Here is a 19,575-nt window from a genome sequence, read left to right on the forward strand (position 1 = left end):
AACTCTGTAACAGCTGATGTTTATAACTCTGTAACAGCTGATGTCTTTAACTGTAACATCTGATGTTTATAACTCTGTAACAGCTGATGTTTATAACTCTGTAACAACTGATGTTAATAACTCTGTAACAGCTGATGTTTATAACTCTGTAACAGCTGATGTTTGTAACTCTGTAACAGCTGATGTTTATAACTCTGTAACAGCTGATGTTTATAACTTTGTAACAGCTGATGTTTATAACTCTGTAACAGCTGATGTTTATAACTCTGTAACAGCTGATGTTTATAACTTTGTAACAGCTGATGTTTATAACGTTATAGCAGAATATGTTTATAACTCTGTAACATCTGATGTTTATAACGTTATAACAGATTATGTTTATAACTCTGTAACAGCTGATGTTTATAACTCTGTAACAGCTGATGTTTATAACGTTATAACAGATTATGTTTATAAAACTGGAACAGCTGATGTTTTATAACTCTGTAACAAGGATGAAGGTTACTGCCTTATTTGGACTTCCTACCAGTTTCCAGATCTATTGTTTTTATAACTCTAACAGCATTATTTTCTTGTTAGTATATAAGGGCCTGCTCAGAGAAGGCCTGTTGGACATTTTCTCTGCTTCTTTGCTGGGATGTTGTCTCCCTGTTGTAACTTGCCACCTGTCTAGTGTGCTGCTCTATAACAGAGTTTCCTAAACTCAATGTTTTTTTGTTCAACAGATTGCATTGGTGTCCAGTTGCAAACAACTGTTTTTTTTTAATCTACACTGACTGGTACACACATAGAAATAGAATCTGTGTACACAGGCTACATTGCCACACCATTTACTGGAAATGCACCTCCTGAGGAGGACTGTGAGTCTAGGTGATGTTATTCCATCAACACCAACTACAATGTAGAATGTACTTCAGGCCACACCTGTAGGCAAATCCAGGAAGTTATAAAGCCGTGTATTTTCCCTGTTCGCAGAAACCCACTTTTAAAGACAAGAGAGTGAAGCATTTAGCCTGAGTCAACTTCACCTGGACATCCGTGAGGCAGACAAGAGAACTGAATTACCTTTCCTGGGATAATCTACGGAACACAAATGTTCGGTACACAAAAAACAAGCATGGCAGATGATTCTGAGTATAGTGAGTACACATTGTTTTGTATTTATTATATAATATGATTTCCAAAAACATTTTGAAAAGTTTGCTTAAATTAAACTATACAGAACGTCACTCTGAGCCTGATATGCAAGTAGACATGAGTCTCTTTATTTGTATGTCTACTACAGACCTTTTACTCCAGGAGGAAGATATTACATTAGATTCTGGTAAGTATGGCTTGATTACTATATGTTTAAAAAAAAAAAACTGATAATTAATACGTTTGTTTTCAAATAATAATGGTTGTATTTCTATCATGCATTATAGGTGTGTCAAACTCAATCAGCGCATAAGCCATATTGAAAAAACACAATGAATTTGAGGGCCAGACATAGATTTGTTTTTACAAATATTGTTGTTTAATTATTTTTTTTTTAAATATGCTGCGACCCTAATCAAAAAGTATATTAACTCCAAACAACAAAAACATAGCTATAGGTTGTGGTAACATTTAAACTTAAAACACGTTTAATTGTTTTAGACTGCATGAATCACCAGTGTGGTTGAATGCAGCATTGCTGAATGGTGCACTCAAAATGTATTGTAGTTGAGTAGCCACATAGGCTATAGCTCTGTTACTGTAATAGGCCTAAATGTTTCTCCTTTGTGTGGTGTTTTGTTGCAGGTTTCGTTTTATTGTTATTCATTGTCAAGCTTTAGAAAGCGACTCCAGACAGCAATATTTAGCCTAGCTAGGACTGTATCAAGTGCCTGTACACTATCCCTCCGCTGTACGCTGTAAACGGGACACATAAAAGAAGCGCAATTAAAGTTGATTTCACCAATGCAAGCGCATCAGGCTGAAATTTCATGAAGTAGATTACTTAATTGTTGACAAATGTATACTCGCTTGTGTGTCCTCTATCTTATAACTTTTTGACCACCAAGATGACATTTTCTGTAGGCTACGGCAATGAATAGTAGGAACCGAAACTTGCCATCAGCATTTAGCCTACAACACAATTAAACTTTGGGGTTGGTAGAAGATTTGGTCAGTGGCATTAGTGATGGTATGATACAGCACATTGACTGGTTCATGAGTGGGTGTGTCTGAGAGGAGTGGTTTGTGGGTGGCAATGTCACTGTCTTTTGACGTGAGCACGTTGGCAGTTTTTCCTATGACTTGCAGTGTAGCGCATCGCGGGCAATATGGTAGCTGGACAAAATGAATTGACAACCCGGTCTGGACAGAAATGTGCAATGGGCAGGATTTGGCCTGTTGGCCTTGTGTTCGACACATTTTCATTACAGTCTTATCAATTTCCACTACAGGTTCTAATTATGAATTATACCTTGGTGAAATATCCTCACCCATTGGTCCTGCTTCACCCAATCACATTCCACCCAAGAATGCCAGCAAGGCAGGTATGATACAAGCTGGACAATAGAATAAAACAATTGCAGTGAAATTACACCAATTTTCAACCTCATAATCGTTCCCTCTCTCTACCAGTGGTGGTCAGTGGCGTTTTTTATGAGCATGACCTTATTTCTATTACAGTGGTCATTCATATTGTCATTCATATTCCATACACCCAGTTCAATGTAACAGCAATAGGTTTAGGCTACTACATGATCATTTTCCCTATAGCCATCATGAGGTTGCTACAATCTAGCCTATGAATTAAAAGGATTGGTGTCCCGCTAGCGGGACAACTTCCGGGGGAAACAGGAGGGCGCGCAATTCAAACAAAATCAAAATCATACAAATTATGGATATTAAACATTTAGGAACATACAAGTGTCTTATATCCGTTAAAAGCTTAAATTCTTGTTAATCTAACTGCACTGTCTGATTTACAGTTACAGCGAAAGCATACCATGTGATTGTTTGAGGACGGCGCCCCAGATCTAAATATTTTTCCACCGGCACATGTTTCATAAATTCACAAATAGCGATTAAATATTCACTTACTTTTTGAAAATCTTCCTCTGATTTGTCATCCAAAAGGTCCCAGCTATAACATGTAGTGTTGTTTTGTTAGATAAAATCCTTCTTTATTACCCAAAAGCGTCTGTTTAGTTGGCGCCATCGATTTGAGTAATCCACTTGTTCAACATGCCAAGATAGGAATCCGAAAATCTTCCCCTAAACTTTGTTTCAACAAGTCAAACTACGTTTCTATTTAATCCTCAGATACCCGAAAATGTAATTAAACTATAATATTTAATACGTAAAGAAATATGTTCAATAGGAAAACGATATTAGCAGGTGCATGCCCTCCTCCTCGTGCGCATACACAAATTTCCAAGTCTGTGTTATTCTTCCTCGTTTTGGAAGAAACAAGCCAGATACCTTGAACATTGAGTGCTGACACCCAGGGGAAGCCATAGGAATTGCATCCTGAGAGCTAGATTTCAGAATGCCCGAATACTTTCCATTGTAAGAGCATGTGCTCTCAAAAAAAAAAGATTCTGGTTGGTTTTTCTTTGGATTTTCTCCTACCATATCAAGTGTGTTATAGTCTCCTACATTATTGTAACATTTCTACAAACTTCAAAGTGTCTTCCTTCCAATGGTACCAATTATATGCATATCCTGGCTTCAGGGCCTGAGGAACAGGCAGTTTACTTTGGGCACGTCAGTCAGGTGGAAATTGAGAAAAAGGACCCTAGCCCTAACAAGTAGTTTACAACGGGTTGAGAGATACATTTGAGGTGACAGACAGTGACACACACATTTTGTTTCCGTTTGCTTCCATTTAAGAAACGTTTTTTCAACAGAATCGGTGCAATGAATTCACCCCTGATCACGCGTAAATACAGTTCACTTTCATGGCAGCCACGTCCTATGCGCTCTCCTTCTCTCACCTATTCCCTTCACATGTGGACTTCAATGGACAGCAAATCAGCTGTATGTGACCAGATGAAGAAAAAAAATCCAGCCCAAACAGCTACACACAGCCTACATCGTTGTCACCATATTAACTAAAGTAAGGTTGTAGTCAGCTTAGCTAATAGAACTAACGCGTTAGTAAACATGCTACAATCATGCAGTAATTGTACAGTCAGTGTACAGTCAGTAAGCAGTTACAACGTCGGGCCCCGGTGGCAATATATTAATAAAACCAAACTCTTACCTTGACTTGGAAGAGTTCCAGTGTTGTGTTGGAAAGTCATAGCCAGCTAATGGTGACTAACCCCGTACAAATTTGCACAACCGCGACATTCAAACAAGGCTGCAATGAAAACTAATGGGACTGTTGCGACTGTCAAAATCTGGGGTGTGAACTATGTTTCTATTTTAATTCACCTTTATTGAGGCCAGTTGAGAACAAGTTCTCATTTACAACTGTGACCTCGGCAAGATAAAGCAAAGCAGTTCGACACAAACAACACAAAGTTACACATGAACAAATGTACAGTCAATAACACAATAGAAACATCTATATACAGTGTGTGCAAATGTGGTCAGATTAGGGAGGTAAGGCAATAAATAGGCCACAGTGGCGAAATAATTACAATTTATCAATTAACACTGGAGTGATAGATATGCAGAAGATGAATGTGCAAGTAGAGATACTGTGGTGCAAAGGAGTAAAAAAATGTATAACAATATGGGGATGAGGTAGTTGGGTGGGCTATTTACAGATGGGCTGTGTACAGGTGCAATGATCGGTAAACTGCTCTGACAGCTGATGCTTAAAGTTAGTGAGGGAGATATAAGACTCCAGCTTCAGTGATTTTTGCAATTCGTTCCAGTCATTGGCAGCAGAGAGCTGGAAGGAAAGGCGGCCAAAGGAAGAGTTGGCTTTGGGGATGACCAGTGAAATATACCTGCTGAACCACCCATCCCGGTATCGGGATAATTGTCATCAGCAACGCTGAATAGCATAGCGCCACAGTCAAATAATATTACTAAAAAATATTCATATTCATGAAATCACAAGTGCAATATTGCAAAACACAGCTTAGCCTTTTGTTAATCCACCTGTCGTCTCAGATTGTGAAATTATGCTTTACAGTGAAAGCAATACAAGCGTTTGTGTAAGTTTATCGATCGCTCGACAAAACATTAAGTACACTTAGCATCAGGTAACTTGGTCACGAAAATCAGAAAAGCAATCAAATTAATTGTTTACCTTTGATGATCTTCGGATGTTTTCACTCACGAGACTCCCAGTTAGACAACAAATGTTCCTTTTGTTCCATAAAGATTATTTTTATATCCAAATACCTACGTTCGTTATGCTCAGAAATCCACAGGAAAGAGCGGTCACGACGACGCAGACGAAAATTCCAGATAATATCCATAATGTCCACAGAAACATGTCAAACGTTTTTTATAATCAATCCTCAGGTTGTTTTTCAAATATCTATTCGATAATATATCAACCGGGAGTGTTGGTTTTTCATTAGGACCAGGAGAAACAATGGCCGCCTTTCTCTGTTGCGCAAAACTCACTCTGAGAGCCGCCACCTATCCACTTACGCAATGTGATCGTTCTCGCTCATTTTTCAAAATAAAAGCCTTAAACTATGTCTAAATGCTATTGACACCTTAGGGAAGCCACAGAAAAAGGAATATGGTTGATATGCCTTTAAATGGGTGATAGGGATGCATAAGAACAGAGAGGTTTCAAAAAAAGAGGCACTTCCTGATTGGATTTTCCTCAGGTTTTTGCTTGCAATATCAGTTCTGTTAAACTCACAGACAATACAATGATGCCTGATAACCAATAATTCCAACTGTTTCATTTGATTATTACCAAACCTATTTTTCCAGTAGGAGCAACCTATTTCTTTCAACACTCAACTTAATTTCCTCATTTTGGTTAAATCTAAAGAATAACAAATACAAATAAATATTTCCTGTAAATACAGCCATTTTTGTTATCTTGTCACAAGTATATTTTTCACTTTGGAACTACCTTCCTTCAATTATTTCAACTGGCATAAGAGCAATTCCATCAATTCCATGTTTCATTGACATGTAATAATGATTCCAAATTGATTTTTACATAAAACTTTAAGTATCACATGAACTTATGCTAGTATCATTACAGATTCCGTGTGGACAGTGCATGGTGCATTAAAATTCTGCATGGTAAATACAACATACTAGATTAACTTGAATGACATTCAGTCAGACAGGTGGTTAAAATAACAAACTTAAAGCCACACCCTGAATAAACTCTTCTCTTGATAGGCTGCTGCTGCCGCTACAATCAAATAAAATCAAATCAAATCAAATTTTATTAGTCACATACACATGGTTAGCAGATGTTAATGCGAGTGTAGCGAAATGCTTGTGCTTCTAGTTCCGACAATGCAGTAATAACCAACAGTAATCTAACCTAACAATTCCACACTACTACCTTACACACACACACAAGTGTAAAGGGATAAAGAATATGTACATAAAGATATATGAATGAGTGGTGGTACAGAACGGCATGGCAGATGCAGTAGATGGTATAGAGTACGGTATATACGTATGAGATGAGTACTGTAGGGTATGTAAACATAAAGTGGCATAGTTTAAAGTGGCTAGTGGTACATGTATTGCATAAAGATGGCAAGATGCAGTAGATGATATAGAGTACAGTATATATACATATGAGATGGGTAATGTAGGGTATGTAAACATAGTATTAAGTGGCATTGCTTAAAGTGGCTAGTGGTACATTTTTACATAATTTCCATCAATTCCCATTTTTAAAGTGGCTGGAGTTGAGTCAGTATGTTGGCAGCGGCCGCTAAATGTTAGTGGTGGCTGTTTAACAGTCTGATGGCCTTGAGATAGAAGCTGTTTTTCAGTCTCTCGGTCCCTGCTTTGATGCACCTGTACTGACCTCGCCTTCTGGATGATAGCGGGGTGAACAGGCAGTGGCTTGGGTGGTTGTTGTCCTTGATGATCTTTATGGCCTTCCTGTGACATCGGGTGGTGTAGGTGTCCTGGAGGGCAGGTAGTTTGCCCCTGGTGATGCGTTCTGCAGACCTCACTACCCTCTGGAGAGCCTTACGGTTGTGGGCGGAGCAGTTGCCGTACCAGGCGGTGATACAGCCCGACAGGATGCTCTCGATTGTGCATCTGTAGAAGTTTGTGAGTGCTTTTGGTGACAAGCCGAATTTCTTCAGCCTCCTGAGGTTGAAGAGGCGCTGCTGCGCCTTCTTCACAACGCTGTCTGTGTGGGTGGACCAATTCAGTTTGTCTGTGATGTGTACACCGAGGAACTTAAAACTTTCCACCTTCTCCACTACTGACCCGTCGATGTGGATAGGGGGGTGCTCCCTCTGCTGTTTCCTGAAGTCCACAATCATCTCCTTTGTTTTGTTGACGTTGAGTATGAGGTTATTTTCCTGACACCACACTCCGAGGGCCCTCACCTCCTCCCTGTAGGCCGTCTCGTCGTTGTTGGTGATCAAGCCTACCACTGTAGTGTCATCCGCAAACTTGATGATTGAGTTGGAGGCGTGCATGGCCACGCAGTCGTGGGTGAACAGGGAGTACAGGAGAGGGCTCAGAACGCACCCTTGTGGGGCCCCAGTGTTGAGGATCAGCGGGGTGGAGATGTTGTTACCTACCCTCACCACCTGGGGGCGGCCCGTCAGGAAGTCCAGGACCCAGTTGCACAGGGCGGGGTCGAGACCCAGGGTCTCGAGCTTGATGACGAGTTTGGAGGGTACTATGGTGTTAAATGCTGAGCTGTAATCGATGAACAGCATTCTCACATGGGTATTCCTCTTGTCCAGATGGGTTAGGGCAGTGTGCAGTGTGGTTGCGATTGCGTCGTCTGTGGACCTATTGGGTCGGTAAGCAAATTGGAGTGGGTCTAGGGTGTCCGGTAGGGTGGAGGTGATATGGTCCTTGACTAGTCTCTCAAAGCACTTCATGATGACGGAAGTGAGTGCTACGGGGCGGTAGTCGTTTAGCTCAGTTACCTTAGCTTTCTTGGGAACAGGAACAATGGTGGCCCTCTTGAAGCATGTGGGAACAGCAGACTGGGATAAGGATTGATTGAATATGTCCGTAAACACACCAGCCAGCTGGTCTGCGCATGCTCTGAGGACGCGGCTGGGAATGCCGTCTGGGCCTGCAGCCTTGCGAGGGTTAACACGTTTAAATGTTTTACTCACCTCGGCTGCAGTGAAGGAGAGCCCGCAGGTTTTGGTAGGGGGCCGTGTCAGTGGCACTGTATTGTCCTCAAAGCGGGCAAAAAAGTTGTTTAGCCTGTCTGGGAGCAAGACATCCTGGTCCTCGACGGGGCTGGTTTTCTTTTTGTAATCCGTGATTGACTGTAGACCCTGCCACATACCTCTTGTGTCTGAGCTGTTGAATTTCGACTCGATTTTGTCTCTGTACTGAGACTTAGCCTGTTTGATTGCCTTGCGGAGAGAATAGCTACACTGTTTGTATTCGGTCATGCTTCCGGTCACCTTGCCCTGGTTAAAAGCAGTGGTTCGCGCTTTCAATCCCATATGGAAAAGTAATATATGGTCATATATATAAAAAAACGTGACATATATTTTAAAAGATATAATATATTTAAAACCCACCTCTAAATGTGACATACATTTTAAAATATATGATCATCTATTTTAATAACATATACAGTCTCCACCATATATGCCTAAATAAAACATATAAGTCATTTACATATATTGCCATTGTCACGACTGTCGTAGTGAGGAGACCAAGGCGCAGCGTGATACGAATACATCTTCCTTCTTATTGAGAGAAGATGAACACGAAACGAAACACTTTTACAAACTAACAAAATCAACAAACGACCGTGAAGCTACAAAACGAAAGTGCAGACACAAGCTACTAACGTTTAGACATAGACAATTACCCACAACCTGCCTAATGCCTATGGCTGCCTTAAATATGGCTCCCAATCAGAGACAACGATAGACAGCTGTCTCTGATTGAGAACCACTCAGGCAACCATAGACTTACATAAACACCTACACTGAACACAACCCCATAAACTCTACCAAAACCCCTAGACAATACATACACCCTCGACTAGACAAAAACACACAAACATCCCCCATGTCACACCCTGACCTAACTAAAATAATAAAGAAAACAAAGATAACTAAGGCCAGGGCGTGACAGCCATATAAGTATTATACATATAAGCACCAGTGGAGGCTCTTCAGAGGAGGAAGGGGGGAACCATCCTTCTCAGTGAATTTCATAAAAATAAAAATTGTAAAACATTTAAGCAGTTTTCCTTTTTAGATAAAACTATACTAAATATATTCACATACCATCCAATAATTGTTTAAAACACACTGTTTTGCAATGAAGGTCTACAGTAGCCATTGGCCGATTCTGTTTAAAAACATTTCTTAAATGGAACGGGGACAAACACATCGGAATTTGTCCAATAGAAACTCTAATTTCAAACTGTTGGACTAATGATTACAACCTAGATCAGCTAGACTCAGGCAAGAGTGGGCAAGGCGGTATTGAATGTATCACTGTCTCTCACCTTGATTACTCTCATTTTTCTCTCGACCTGTGCACCTGTTGAAAACTGTCAATCATAGGCTAGGTTGTAGCAACCTCATGATAGGTATTTTTGAAAATGTTAGTATCATGTAGTAGCCTAAACCTATCACTGTTACATTGAGCTGGGTGAATGGAATATGAATGAGAGTCATCCAATATGCTGTAATACAAATAAGGCCATGTTCATCAAAAAATAATCGTCCTCCCTCATCTTAAATGTCACCGACCACCACTGATATGTACATATGTGTATATAAGTGTAACGTGTGCGCTGGGAGTCGGGAAGCAAGTTCAGGGAGTGCATAATTGAATAAACAAATTAACAAAACAAGAAACACGAACAACGTACAGACAGGAAACTGAAACAGAAACATTGACGCCTGGGAAAGGAACCAAGGGGAGTGACATATATAGGGCAGGTAATCAAGGAGGTGATGGAGTCCAGGTGAGTCGGAGAGGTGTGCACTATAACAAGCAGCCTGGTGAGACGCGGGAGCATGGCGACCTAGGGCCCCGGAGAGAGCACATACATGACGGTACCCCCTCCCCGGCACGTTCGACTCCAGCTGCAGGACGCCAACCAAAGTGATGATCCCGGGGATCCGGAGCGGACCGGTCACCTCTGCTGAGGCGCAGAAGCCTTACGAACCGGCTGAGGCATGAGAGCCTGATGAGCCGGCTGAGACCTCCCCGGTCGAGACATGGGAACCTGTTCACGAAGAAGAAACCAGCTGACGCAGGGGACGTGGACCTGCGGATTAAATCCTATTGGACCGTCTCTTGAATGTAGTCCTCCATGGCCTGGGTCTCAGCCACCGACAGAGGGTAGATGCATCTGCGTGGAGGTGTAGCACCAGAAAACAGGTCATTGGCACAGTCCCAGCGGCGATGAGGAGGGAGACAGGTAGCGTGGGTCTTGGAGGATACCTCCCTTAGTTCCTGATATTCCTCTGGGATGTTGGGCTGGAGGGCAACCACAGGACAATCAACCAACGTGGAACCACAGGGGACAGGGAAGCAGGTTGTCCGGAATTCAGGTGACCAGTCGGTTATTCTCATCCTCGACAATGAGATGGTGGGGTTATGGCACAGAAACCAAGGTAGGCCGAGGATGATCTTGTAAACTGGTGCACTGTTGATGGAGAAGGGGATGTTTTCCTGGTGATTGGGCTCCACGGTGAGGGTGAGTAGTTGGGTGATGTGTGTGATGGTTCCGGATCCTAGAGGCCGACAGTCGAGACTTTGAACCGGAAAAGGAGAGGAGAGCGGGTAGGTAGTAATATTGAGAGAAGAGGCAAGGGTCTGATCCATAAAGTTCCACGGCGCCGGAATCCACTAAAGCTGTAGACACAGGGCAGGAGGGACAGTCAGCCAGGGTGATGGGTACTACAAAAAGTCTGAAGGAAGAGCAGTAGATGGAATACTCATTCCTGGTGCAAGGGACGTAACATCACGTGACCGTCCCTCTGCTCAATTGGATCGCGGATTCTGAAGTAAAGGACACCTCTGGCGCTTGAGTCCTCCCTGGCTACAGTACAGACAGAGCCCCAGCTGTGTCCGTCTGTGTCGTTCCGCTGCGGGAAGGCATGTGAACCTCCATGGGTTCAGGCTCTGATCCCGACCACTCGCCAAGGAGGGAGAGGTGATGAAGATGCCGACGCTCCCGGAGGAGGTTATCCAGACGGATACCCATCGTAATGAGTGCGTCCAGGTAGAGGTTGTCATCTCAGCAGGCCAGTTCCGTCTTGAACTCCTCGCACAGACCTCTTCCAAATAACATGCTGAACGCCGGCTCATTCTATCCACTGGAAGCTGCTACTGTCCGGAAGGTGAGCGCATTCTCAGCGGCCGTCTGTTTCCCCTGCTGGAGTTGAAGAAGACACTCACCTTCCTCTCTGCCCTCTGCCTGGTGATCGAAAATACATTTAAACAGAGCCATGAACCCCTCATAAGACTCAAACTCCTCTTCTCCTCTCTCCCAGATGGCCGTAGCCCATTCCAATGCCCGGCCATTCAGCAGAGAAATAATCATTGCAACCTTAGACCTATCAGTGGTGGGGGCTCCCATCTGATGTGCGAAAAAGAGGGAGCACTGAAGGAGGAAGCCATGGCATTTGGATGGTGTCCCGTCATATTTCTCCGGGAGGGATAGACAGGCATCTCTGACCTGAGCGGGTTGCTGGATGGGCTGGTGTGTTGACAGGCTCGTTGGGTAGACAGGCTCTAGATTATCCTCCGCTGTTGAGACGTTGTAGACTGCGGAGAACATCTTTCATGGCCGTCCCCAGTTGAGCCAGCTGATCATGGTGATGGCGAAGAAGGTCACCTTGTTCATCGATCGTCTGGGAGATGTCCGGTTGTCCTGCTGCTTCCATATTTTGAGTTGATATTCTATAATGATGAAGCGGTGAGTCAGAAGCAGGTGCAGGTGAAACGTTTTAATAAAACAACAAAACCAAGAACACGACACTAACATAAGGCAGACTGCCGATGCACAAAAACAATACCAACTGGTGAGTGAACACGGGAGAGTGACATATAAAGGGGAGGAGATAATGAAGGTAATGGAGTCCAGGTGTGAATCATAATGATTAACAGGTGTGCGTAATGATGAATCCTAGGACCGGTGGTTGGTACTCTGGTGACATTGTACGCCGGAGGGGAGGAGCAGACGTGACAATAAGCCAGAAATATGTGTCACATATATGAAAATGTTTGTATATTTCAACATGTATGCAACATATATTCACAAGATGTTTTTCATTTTACCTTTATTTAACTAGGCAAGTCAGTTAATAAGAACAAATTCCTATTTTCAATGACAGCCTAGGCTGTGGGTTAACTGCCTTGTTCAGGGGAAGAACGACAGATTTGTACCTTGTCAGCTCAGGGATTTGATCTTGAAACCTTTCGGTTACTAGTCCAACGCTCTAACCACTAGGCTACGCTGCCTCCCCATGGGTGGAGACAAAGTGGTGGAATTGCCCTTTAACCTTACAATGAATATGCTCTGAATATGGTCAGTGACAGTGAACATAAGTTAACCACTTGTGTCATTGATAATGATTCAGTTACATACTATATTTTGTGTTTCAACAGAATTACCTGCTGATCTGAAGATAGTTTTGGTTGGGAAGTCTGGAGCAGGGAAAAGTGCAACAGGAAACACCATCTTGGGGACAAGGGTGTTTAAAGTGGAGGCTTCTCCAGTGCCTGTAACTACAAAGAGTGAGAAACAGAGTGGAGAGGTGTATGGGAAGAATATTGAGGTGGTTGACAGTCCAGGAATCTGTGACATATTATTGAAAGAATCCCATGTCCTTATAAAATTGATGAACAAGAAAGGGGGAAAAGAGAGAAAGGAAATAGAGAGCTGCATCAAGATGTCAGTCCCAGGACCCCATGTGTTCCTGCTGGTGATCAGACTGGATAAATACACAGAGGAGCAAAGAAAAGCAGTGAAGTACATCCAGGAGAACTTTGGAAAAGGGGCCTCAGACTTCACTATAGTATTATTCACTGGTGCAGATCAGCTGGAGGGAAAACCAGTAGAGGAGTTTCTGAAAGAGTGTCAGGAGCTTCAGAAACTGGTCAACAGCTGTGGAGGCAGATATCATGTCTTTAACAATAAAGAGCAGAGAGACCGTACCCAGGTCAGAGAGCTGCTGAGGAAGATAGAGGAGATGGTGGAGAAGAATGGAGGAAAACACTACACCAATGAGATGTATGCGAAGGCTCAGAAAGAAATCAGGAACAGACAGTTGTTAAAGTTGGGTAAACAAGCAGCTATAGGAGTTATAGGAGTTGGCTGCACAACTACAGGAGTAGGACTAGGTCTTCTTGCAATCCCTGCCGTTGCAGTGCCAGTGATAGGGGTAGGAGCAGCAACAGCTATAGTAGCAGCTATAGGAGGAGGAATAACACATGTTATGAATAAGAGATTGGAGGAGAGAGGGGAGATGGAAGTGGAGACGAGAAAACTGAGCAGGAAAAGGCAGTAGCAGGTAAAAAGACAACATTAGGAGAGGGAGAGGAGGAGGAAAGAGCAGGAGCAGGAAGTTAATTAAGAGTCAATATAATGAACAGAATAAAATAATCCCCATTCAAAATATGTCTGTTTAACCTAGAGATACGTGTTATTTTGCATAGGCTGCATGTCTCAATCCACCGCATCCGCCAATATCGCCCTACCACTTCTGCGGTGAAAGGTGGCAGAGCTAGAGCGGTGTTTGTCAGTCCATGAGACATCCTGAAATTCAGTCTTCTCACTGAAACGTCTGTAGCATCCGAACGGTATGGCCTCCTCTCACGAACACAATGGTGTTCTCCATTTGCCCTAGGACGCCCACAACACAGGTCTGAAGTTGGTACAGCCTCTTCTGCAACTTCTGTCTGTACGGTTTGAGATACACACTAATATGACCCCTCTGTGGAAAGGTGAGACTCTCATGAACACGTTGGTGTTCTCTGTTTTTCCCAAGCCTCACAAGACTAATCTGAAGGTCCCCGGTACCAGTTTTAAAAACAAATAGAAGTTTAAATGGAGATTTAGTGCATGTACATTTTTGGGGGTGGGGGAATTGGGTCCTGAACTTATATCTCTCAGATAAAGGACAGACACTTCAGAAATAGCTTCCTTAAACATTTTTGGGGGACTATCTGTTGTTCCATGAAGTGAATCTGGTATTCAATGTGTTTCTATTGGCTAATAGCAGTAATGCCAGATTCAATGTTTCATCCAATAATTTTTAAATATATATATGTTTTTATATCTTAAACACGATTTAGAGCTTGTTTAAGGAAAAGTGTTTTTTTTCAATTTCATGCTTGAAACTCGCTGAAATTGGTTCCTATCCTCTAGTTTAAGCAGTACTGCAAAAAATTTCACTAACAGAGTGCATTAAACACGATTTAGAGCTTGTTTAAGGAAAAGTTTTTTTTTTCAATTTCATGCTTGAAACTCGCTGAAATTGGTTCCTATCCTCTAGTTTAAGCAGTACTGCAAAAAATTTCACTAACAGAGTGCATTAAACACGATTTAGAGCTTGTTTAAGGAAAAGTGTTTTTTTTCAATTTCATGCTTGAAACTCGCTGAAATTGGTTCCTATCCTCTAGTTTAAGCAGTACTGCAAAAAATTTCACTAACAGAGTGCATTAAACACGATTTAGAGCTTGTTTAAGGAAAAGTGTTTTTTTTCAATTTCATGCTTGAAACTCGCTGAAATTGGTTCCTATCCTCTAGTTTAAGCAGTACTGCAAAAAATTTCACTAACAGAGTGCATTAAACACGATTTAGAGCTTGTTTAAGGAAAAGTGTTTTTTTTCTATTTCATGCTTGAAACTCGCTGAAATTGGTTCCTATCCTCTAGTTTAAGCAGTACTGCAAAAAATTTCACTAACAGAGTGCATTAAACACGATTTAGAGCTTGTTTAAGGAAAAGTTTTTTTTTTCAATTTCATGCTTGAAACTCGCTGAAATTGGTTCCTATCCTCTAGTTTAAGCAGTACTGCAAAAAATTTCACTAACAGAGTGCATTAAACACGATTTAGAGCTTGTTTAAGGAAAAGTGTTTTTTTTCAATTTCATGCTTGAAACTCGCTGAAATTGGTTCCTATCCTCTAGTTTAAGCAGTACTGCAAAAAATTTCACTAACAGAGTGCATTAAACACGATTTAGAGCTTGTTTAAGGAAAAGTGTTTTTTTTCAATTTCATGCTTGAAACTCGCTGAAATTGGTTCCTATCCTCTAGTTTAAGCAGTACTGCAAAAAATTTCACTAACAGAGTGCATTAAACACGATTTAGAGCTTGTTTAAGGAAAAGTGTTTTTTTTCAATTTCATGCTTGAAACTCGCTGAAATTGGTTCCTATCCTCTAGTTTAAGCAGTACTGCAAAAAATTTCACTAACAGAGTGCATTAAACACGATTTAGAGCTTGTTTAAGGAAAAGTTTTTTTTTTCAATTTCATGCTTGAAACTCGCTGAAATTGGTTCCTATCCTCTAGTTTAAGCAGTACTGCAAAAAATTTCACTAACAGAGTGCATTAAACACGATTTAGAGCTTGTTTAAGGAAAAGTGTTTTTTTTCAATTTCATGCTTGAAACTCGCTGAAATTGGTTCCTATCCTCTAGTTTAAGCAGTACTGCAAAAAATTTCACTAACAGAGTGCATTAAACACGATTTAGAGCTTGTTTAAGGAAAAGTGTTTTTTTTCAATTTCATGCTTGAAACTCGCTGAAATTGGTTCCTATCCTCTAGTTTAAGCAGTACTGCAAAAAATTTCACTAACAGAGTGCATTAAACACGATTTAGAGCTTGTTTAAGGAAAAGTGTTTTTTTTCAATTTCATGCTTGAAACTCGCTGAAATTGGTTCCTATCCTCTAGTTTAAGCAGTACTGCAAAAAATTTCACTAACAGAGTGCATTAAGAGGTCTTAAAATTCTAAATCAAATAGATAAATGATCCATGGTATGATCATCTTAAAACAATTCCATATGTCAGCTTAGAACCCCCTCCCCCTGGTTTAGACAGGGGTTAGACTCTAGAGGGTTTAAAAAAAGTGGTTAAAAATATGTAAAAAAAAGCTTTTTATATATCTCAGATATAGTACAGACACTTAAAAACAAACCTCTTTAGATAGTAAAAAATATACGTTTTTCGATATATGAATTTCTGTGGGATAAAAGCATTAAGGCCCAAAAATAATCCCTGGTCTGTGTACTCTCTCTATCCTCCCTCTCTGGTCTGTGTCCTCCCTCTATCCTCCCTCTCTGGTCTGTGTTCTCCCTCTATCCTCCCTCCCTGGTCTGTGTTCTCCCTCTAACCTCCCTCCCTGGTCTGTGTTCTCCCTCTACCCTCCCTCTGTCCTCCCTCCCTGGTCTGTGTTCTCCCTCTACCCTCCCTCTACCCTCCCTTCCTGGTCTGTGTTCTCCCTCTATCCTCCCTCTCTGGTCTGTGTTCTCCCTCTACCCTCCCTCTACCCTCCCTTCCTGGTCTGTGTTCTCCCTCTACCCTCCCTTTACCCTCCCTTCCTGGTCTGTGTTCTCCCTCTACCCTCCCTCTACCCTCCCTTCCTGGTCTGTGTTCTCCCTCTACCCTCCCTCTACCCTCCCTTCCTGGTCTGTGTTCTCCCTCTACCCTCACACTACCCTCCCTTCCTGGTCTGTGTTCTCCCTCTACCCTCCCTCTACCCTCCCTTCCTGGTCTGTGTTCTCCCTCTACCCTCCCTTCCTGGTCTGTGTTCTCCCTCTACCCTCCCTTCCTGGTCTGTGTTCTCCCTCTACCCTCCCTCTACCCTCCCTCGCTGGTCTGTGTTCTCCCTCTACCCTCCCTCTACCCGCCCTTCCTGGTCTGTGTTCTCTCTCTACACTCCCTCCCTGGTCTGAGTTCTCCCTCTACCCTCCCTCCCTGGTCTGTGTTCTCCCTCTACCCTCCCTCTTCTCTCCCTCCCTGGTCTGTGTTCTCCCTCTACCCTCCCTCCCTGGTCTGTGTTCTCCCTTTACCCTCCCTCTTCTCTCCCTCCCTGGTCTGTGTTCTCCCTCTACCCTCCCTCTACCCTCCGTCCCTGGTCTGTGTTCTCCTTCTACCCTCCCTCTTCTCTCCCTCCCTGGTCTGTGTTCTCCCTCTACCCTCCCTCCCTGGTCTGTGTTCTCCCTCTACCCTCCCTCTGTCCTCCCTCCCTGGTCTGTGTTCTCCCTCTACCCTTCCTCCCTGGTCTGTGTTCTCCCTCTACCCTCCCTCTGTCCTCCCTCCCTGGTCTGTGTTCTCCCTCTATCCTCCCTCCCTGGTCTGTGTTCTCCCTTTACCCTCCCTCCCTGGTCTGTGTTCTCCCTTTACCCTCCCTCCCTGGTCTGTGTTCTCCCTTTACCCTCCCTCCCTGGTCTGTGTTCTCCCTCTACCCTTCCACCCTGGTCTGTGTTCTCCCTCTACCCTTCCTCCCTGGTCTGTGTTCTCCCCCTACCCTCCCTCTACCCTCCCTCCCTGGTCTGTGTTCTCCCTCTACCCTCCCTCCCTGGTCTGTGTTCTCCCTCTACCCTCCCTCCCTGGTCTGTGTTCTCCCTCTACCCTTCCTCCCTGGTCTGTGTTCTCCCTCTACCCTTCCTCCCTGGTCTGTGTTCTCCCTCTACCCTCCCTCCCTGGTCTGTGTTCTCCCTCTACCCTCCCTCCCTGGTCTGTGTTCTCCCTCTACCCTCCCTCCTTTGGTCTGTGTTCTCCCTCTACCCTTCCTCCCTGGTCTGTGTTCTCCCTCTAACCTCCCTCCCTGGTCTGTGTTCTTCCTCTACCCTCCCTCCCTGGTCTGTGTTCTTCCTCTACCCTCCCTCTACCCTCCCTCCCTGGTCTGTGTTCTCCCTCTATCCTTCCTCCCTGGTCTGTGTTCTCCCCCTACCCTCCCTCTTCCCTCCCTCCCTGGTCTGTGTTCTTCCTCTACCCTCCCTCTAACCTCCCTCTATCCTCCCTCCCTGGTCTGTGTTCTCCCTCTACCCTCCTTCTATCCTCCCTCCCTGGTCTGTGTTCTCCCTCTACCCTCCCTCCCTGGTCTGTGTTCTCCCTCTACCCTCCCTCTACCCTCCCTCCCTGGTCTGTGTTCTTCCTCTACCCTCCCTCTACCCTCCCTATGCCCTCCCTCCCTGCTCTGTGTTCTCCCTCTACCCTGCCTCTACCCTCCCTCTACCCTCCCTCCCTGGTCTGTGTTCTCCCTCTACCCTCCCTCCCTGGTCTGTGTTCTTCCTCTACCCTCCCTCCCTGGTCTGTGTTCTCCCTCTACCCTCCCTCTACCCTCCCTCCCTGGTCTGTGTTCTCCCTCTACCCTCCCTCTACCCTCCCTCCCTGGTCTGTGTTCTCCCTCTACTCTCCCTCCCTGGTCTGTGTTCTCCCTCTATCCTCCCTCCCTGGTCTGTGTTCTTCCTCTACCCTCCCTCCCTGGTCTGTGTTCTCACTCTACCCTCCCTCTATCCTCCCTCCCTGGTCTGTGTTCTCCCTCTACCTTCCCTCCCTGGTCTGTGTTCTCTCTCTAACCTCCCTCCCTGGTCTATGTTCTCCCTCTACCCTCCCTCCCTGGTCTGTGTTCTCCCTCTACCCTCCCTCCCTGGTCTGTGTGCTCCCTCTGTCCTCCCTCCCTGGTCTGTGTACTCTCTCCACCCTCCCTCTCTGTTCTGTGTTCTCCCTCTAACCTCCCTCCCTGGTCTGTGTTCTCCCTCTACCCTCCCTCCCTGGTCTGTGTTCTCCCTCTACCCTCCCTCTACCCTCCCTCCCTGGTCTGTGTTCTCCCTCTACCCTCCCTCTACCCTCCCTCCCTGGTCTGTGTTCTCCCTCTACCCTCCCTCTACCCTCCCTCCCTGGTCTGTGTTCTCCCTCTACTCTCCCTCCCTGGTCTGTGTTCTTCCTCTACCCTCCCTCCCTGGTCTGTGTTCTCTCTCTAACCTCCCTCCCTGGTCTATGTTCTCCCTCTACCCTCCCTCCCTGGTCTGTGTTCTCCCTCTACCCTCCCTCCCTGGTCTGTGTTCTTCCTCTGTCCTCCCTCCCTGGTCTGTGTTCTCCCTCTGTCCTCCCTCCCTGGTCTGTGTTCTCCCTCTGTCCTCCCTCCCTGGTCTGTGTTCTCCCTCTGTCCTCCCTCCCTGGTCTGTGTTCTCCCTCTGTCCTCCCTCCCTGGTCTGTGTTCTCCCTCTGTCCTCCCTCCCTGGTCTGTGTTCTCCCTCTGTCCTCCCTCCCTGGTCTGTGTTCTCCCTCTGTCCTCCCTCCCTGGTCTGTGTTCTCCCTCTGTCCTCCCTCCCTGGTCTTTGTGCTCCCTCTGTCCTCCCTCCCTGGTCTGTGTTCTCTCTCTATCCTCCCTCTGTCCTCCCTCCCTGGTCTGTGTTCTCTCTCTATCCTCCCTCTGTCCTCCCTCCCTGGTCTGTGTTCTCCCTCTGTCCTCCCTCCCTGGTCTGTGTTCTCCCTCTGTCCTCCCTCCCTGGTCT

The 19,575-nt window shown here is 44.4% G+C and overlaps 1 protein-coding gene across 1 annotated transcript; it reads left to right on the plus strand.

The window, feature by feature from the left end:
- Window positions 1–584: 584 nt before the first annotated feature.
- LOC139568256 (GTPase IMAP family member 9-like) lies at window positions 585–13,754 on the plus strand. Its single transcript, XM_071390008.1, has 3 exons — window positions 585–1,139; window positions 1,286–1,324; window positions 12,721–13,754. Exons 1-3 carry the CDS (start codon window positions 1,094–1,096, stop codon window positions 13,620–13,622), a joined length of 987 nt encoding a protein of 328 aa, XP_071246109.1. The 5' UTR covers window positions 585–1,093; the 3' UTR covers window positions 13,623–13,754.
- The last annotated feature ends 5,821 nt before the right edge of the window (window positions 13,755–19,575 follow it).

The sequence above is a fragment of the Salvelinus alpinus genome, chromosome 2 (assembly GCF_045679555.1).
Source record: "Salvelinus alpinus chromosome 2, SLU_Salpinus.1, whole genome shotgun sequence".
NCBI lineage: Eukaryota > Metazoa > Chordata > Actinopteri > Salmoniformes > Salmonidae > Salvelinus > Salvelinus alpinus.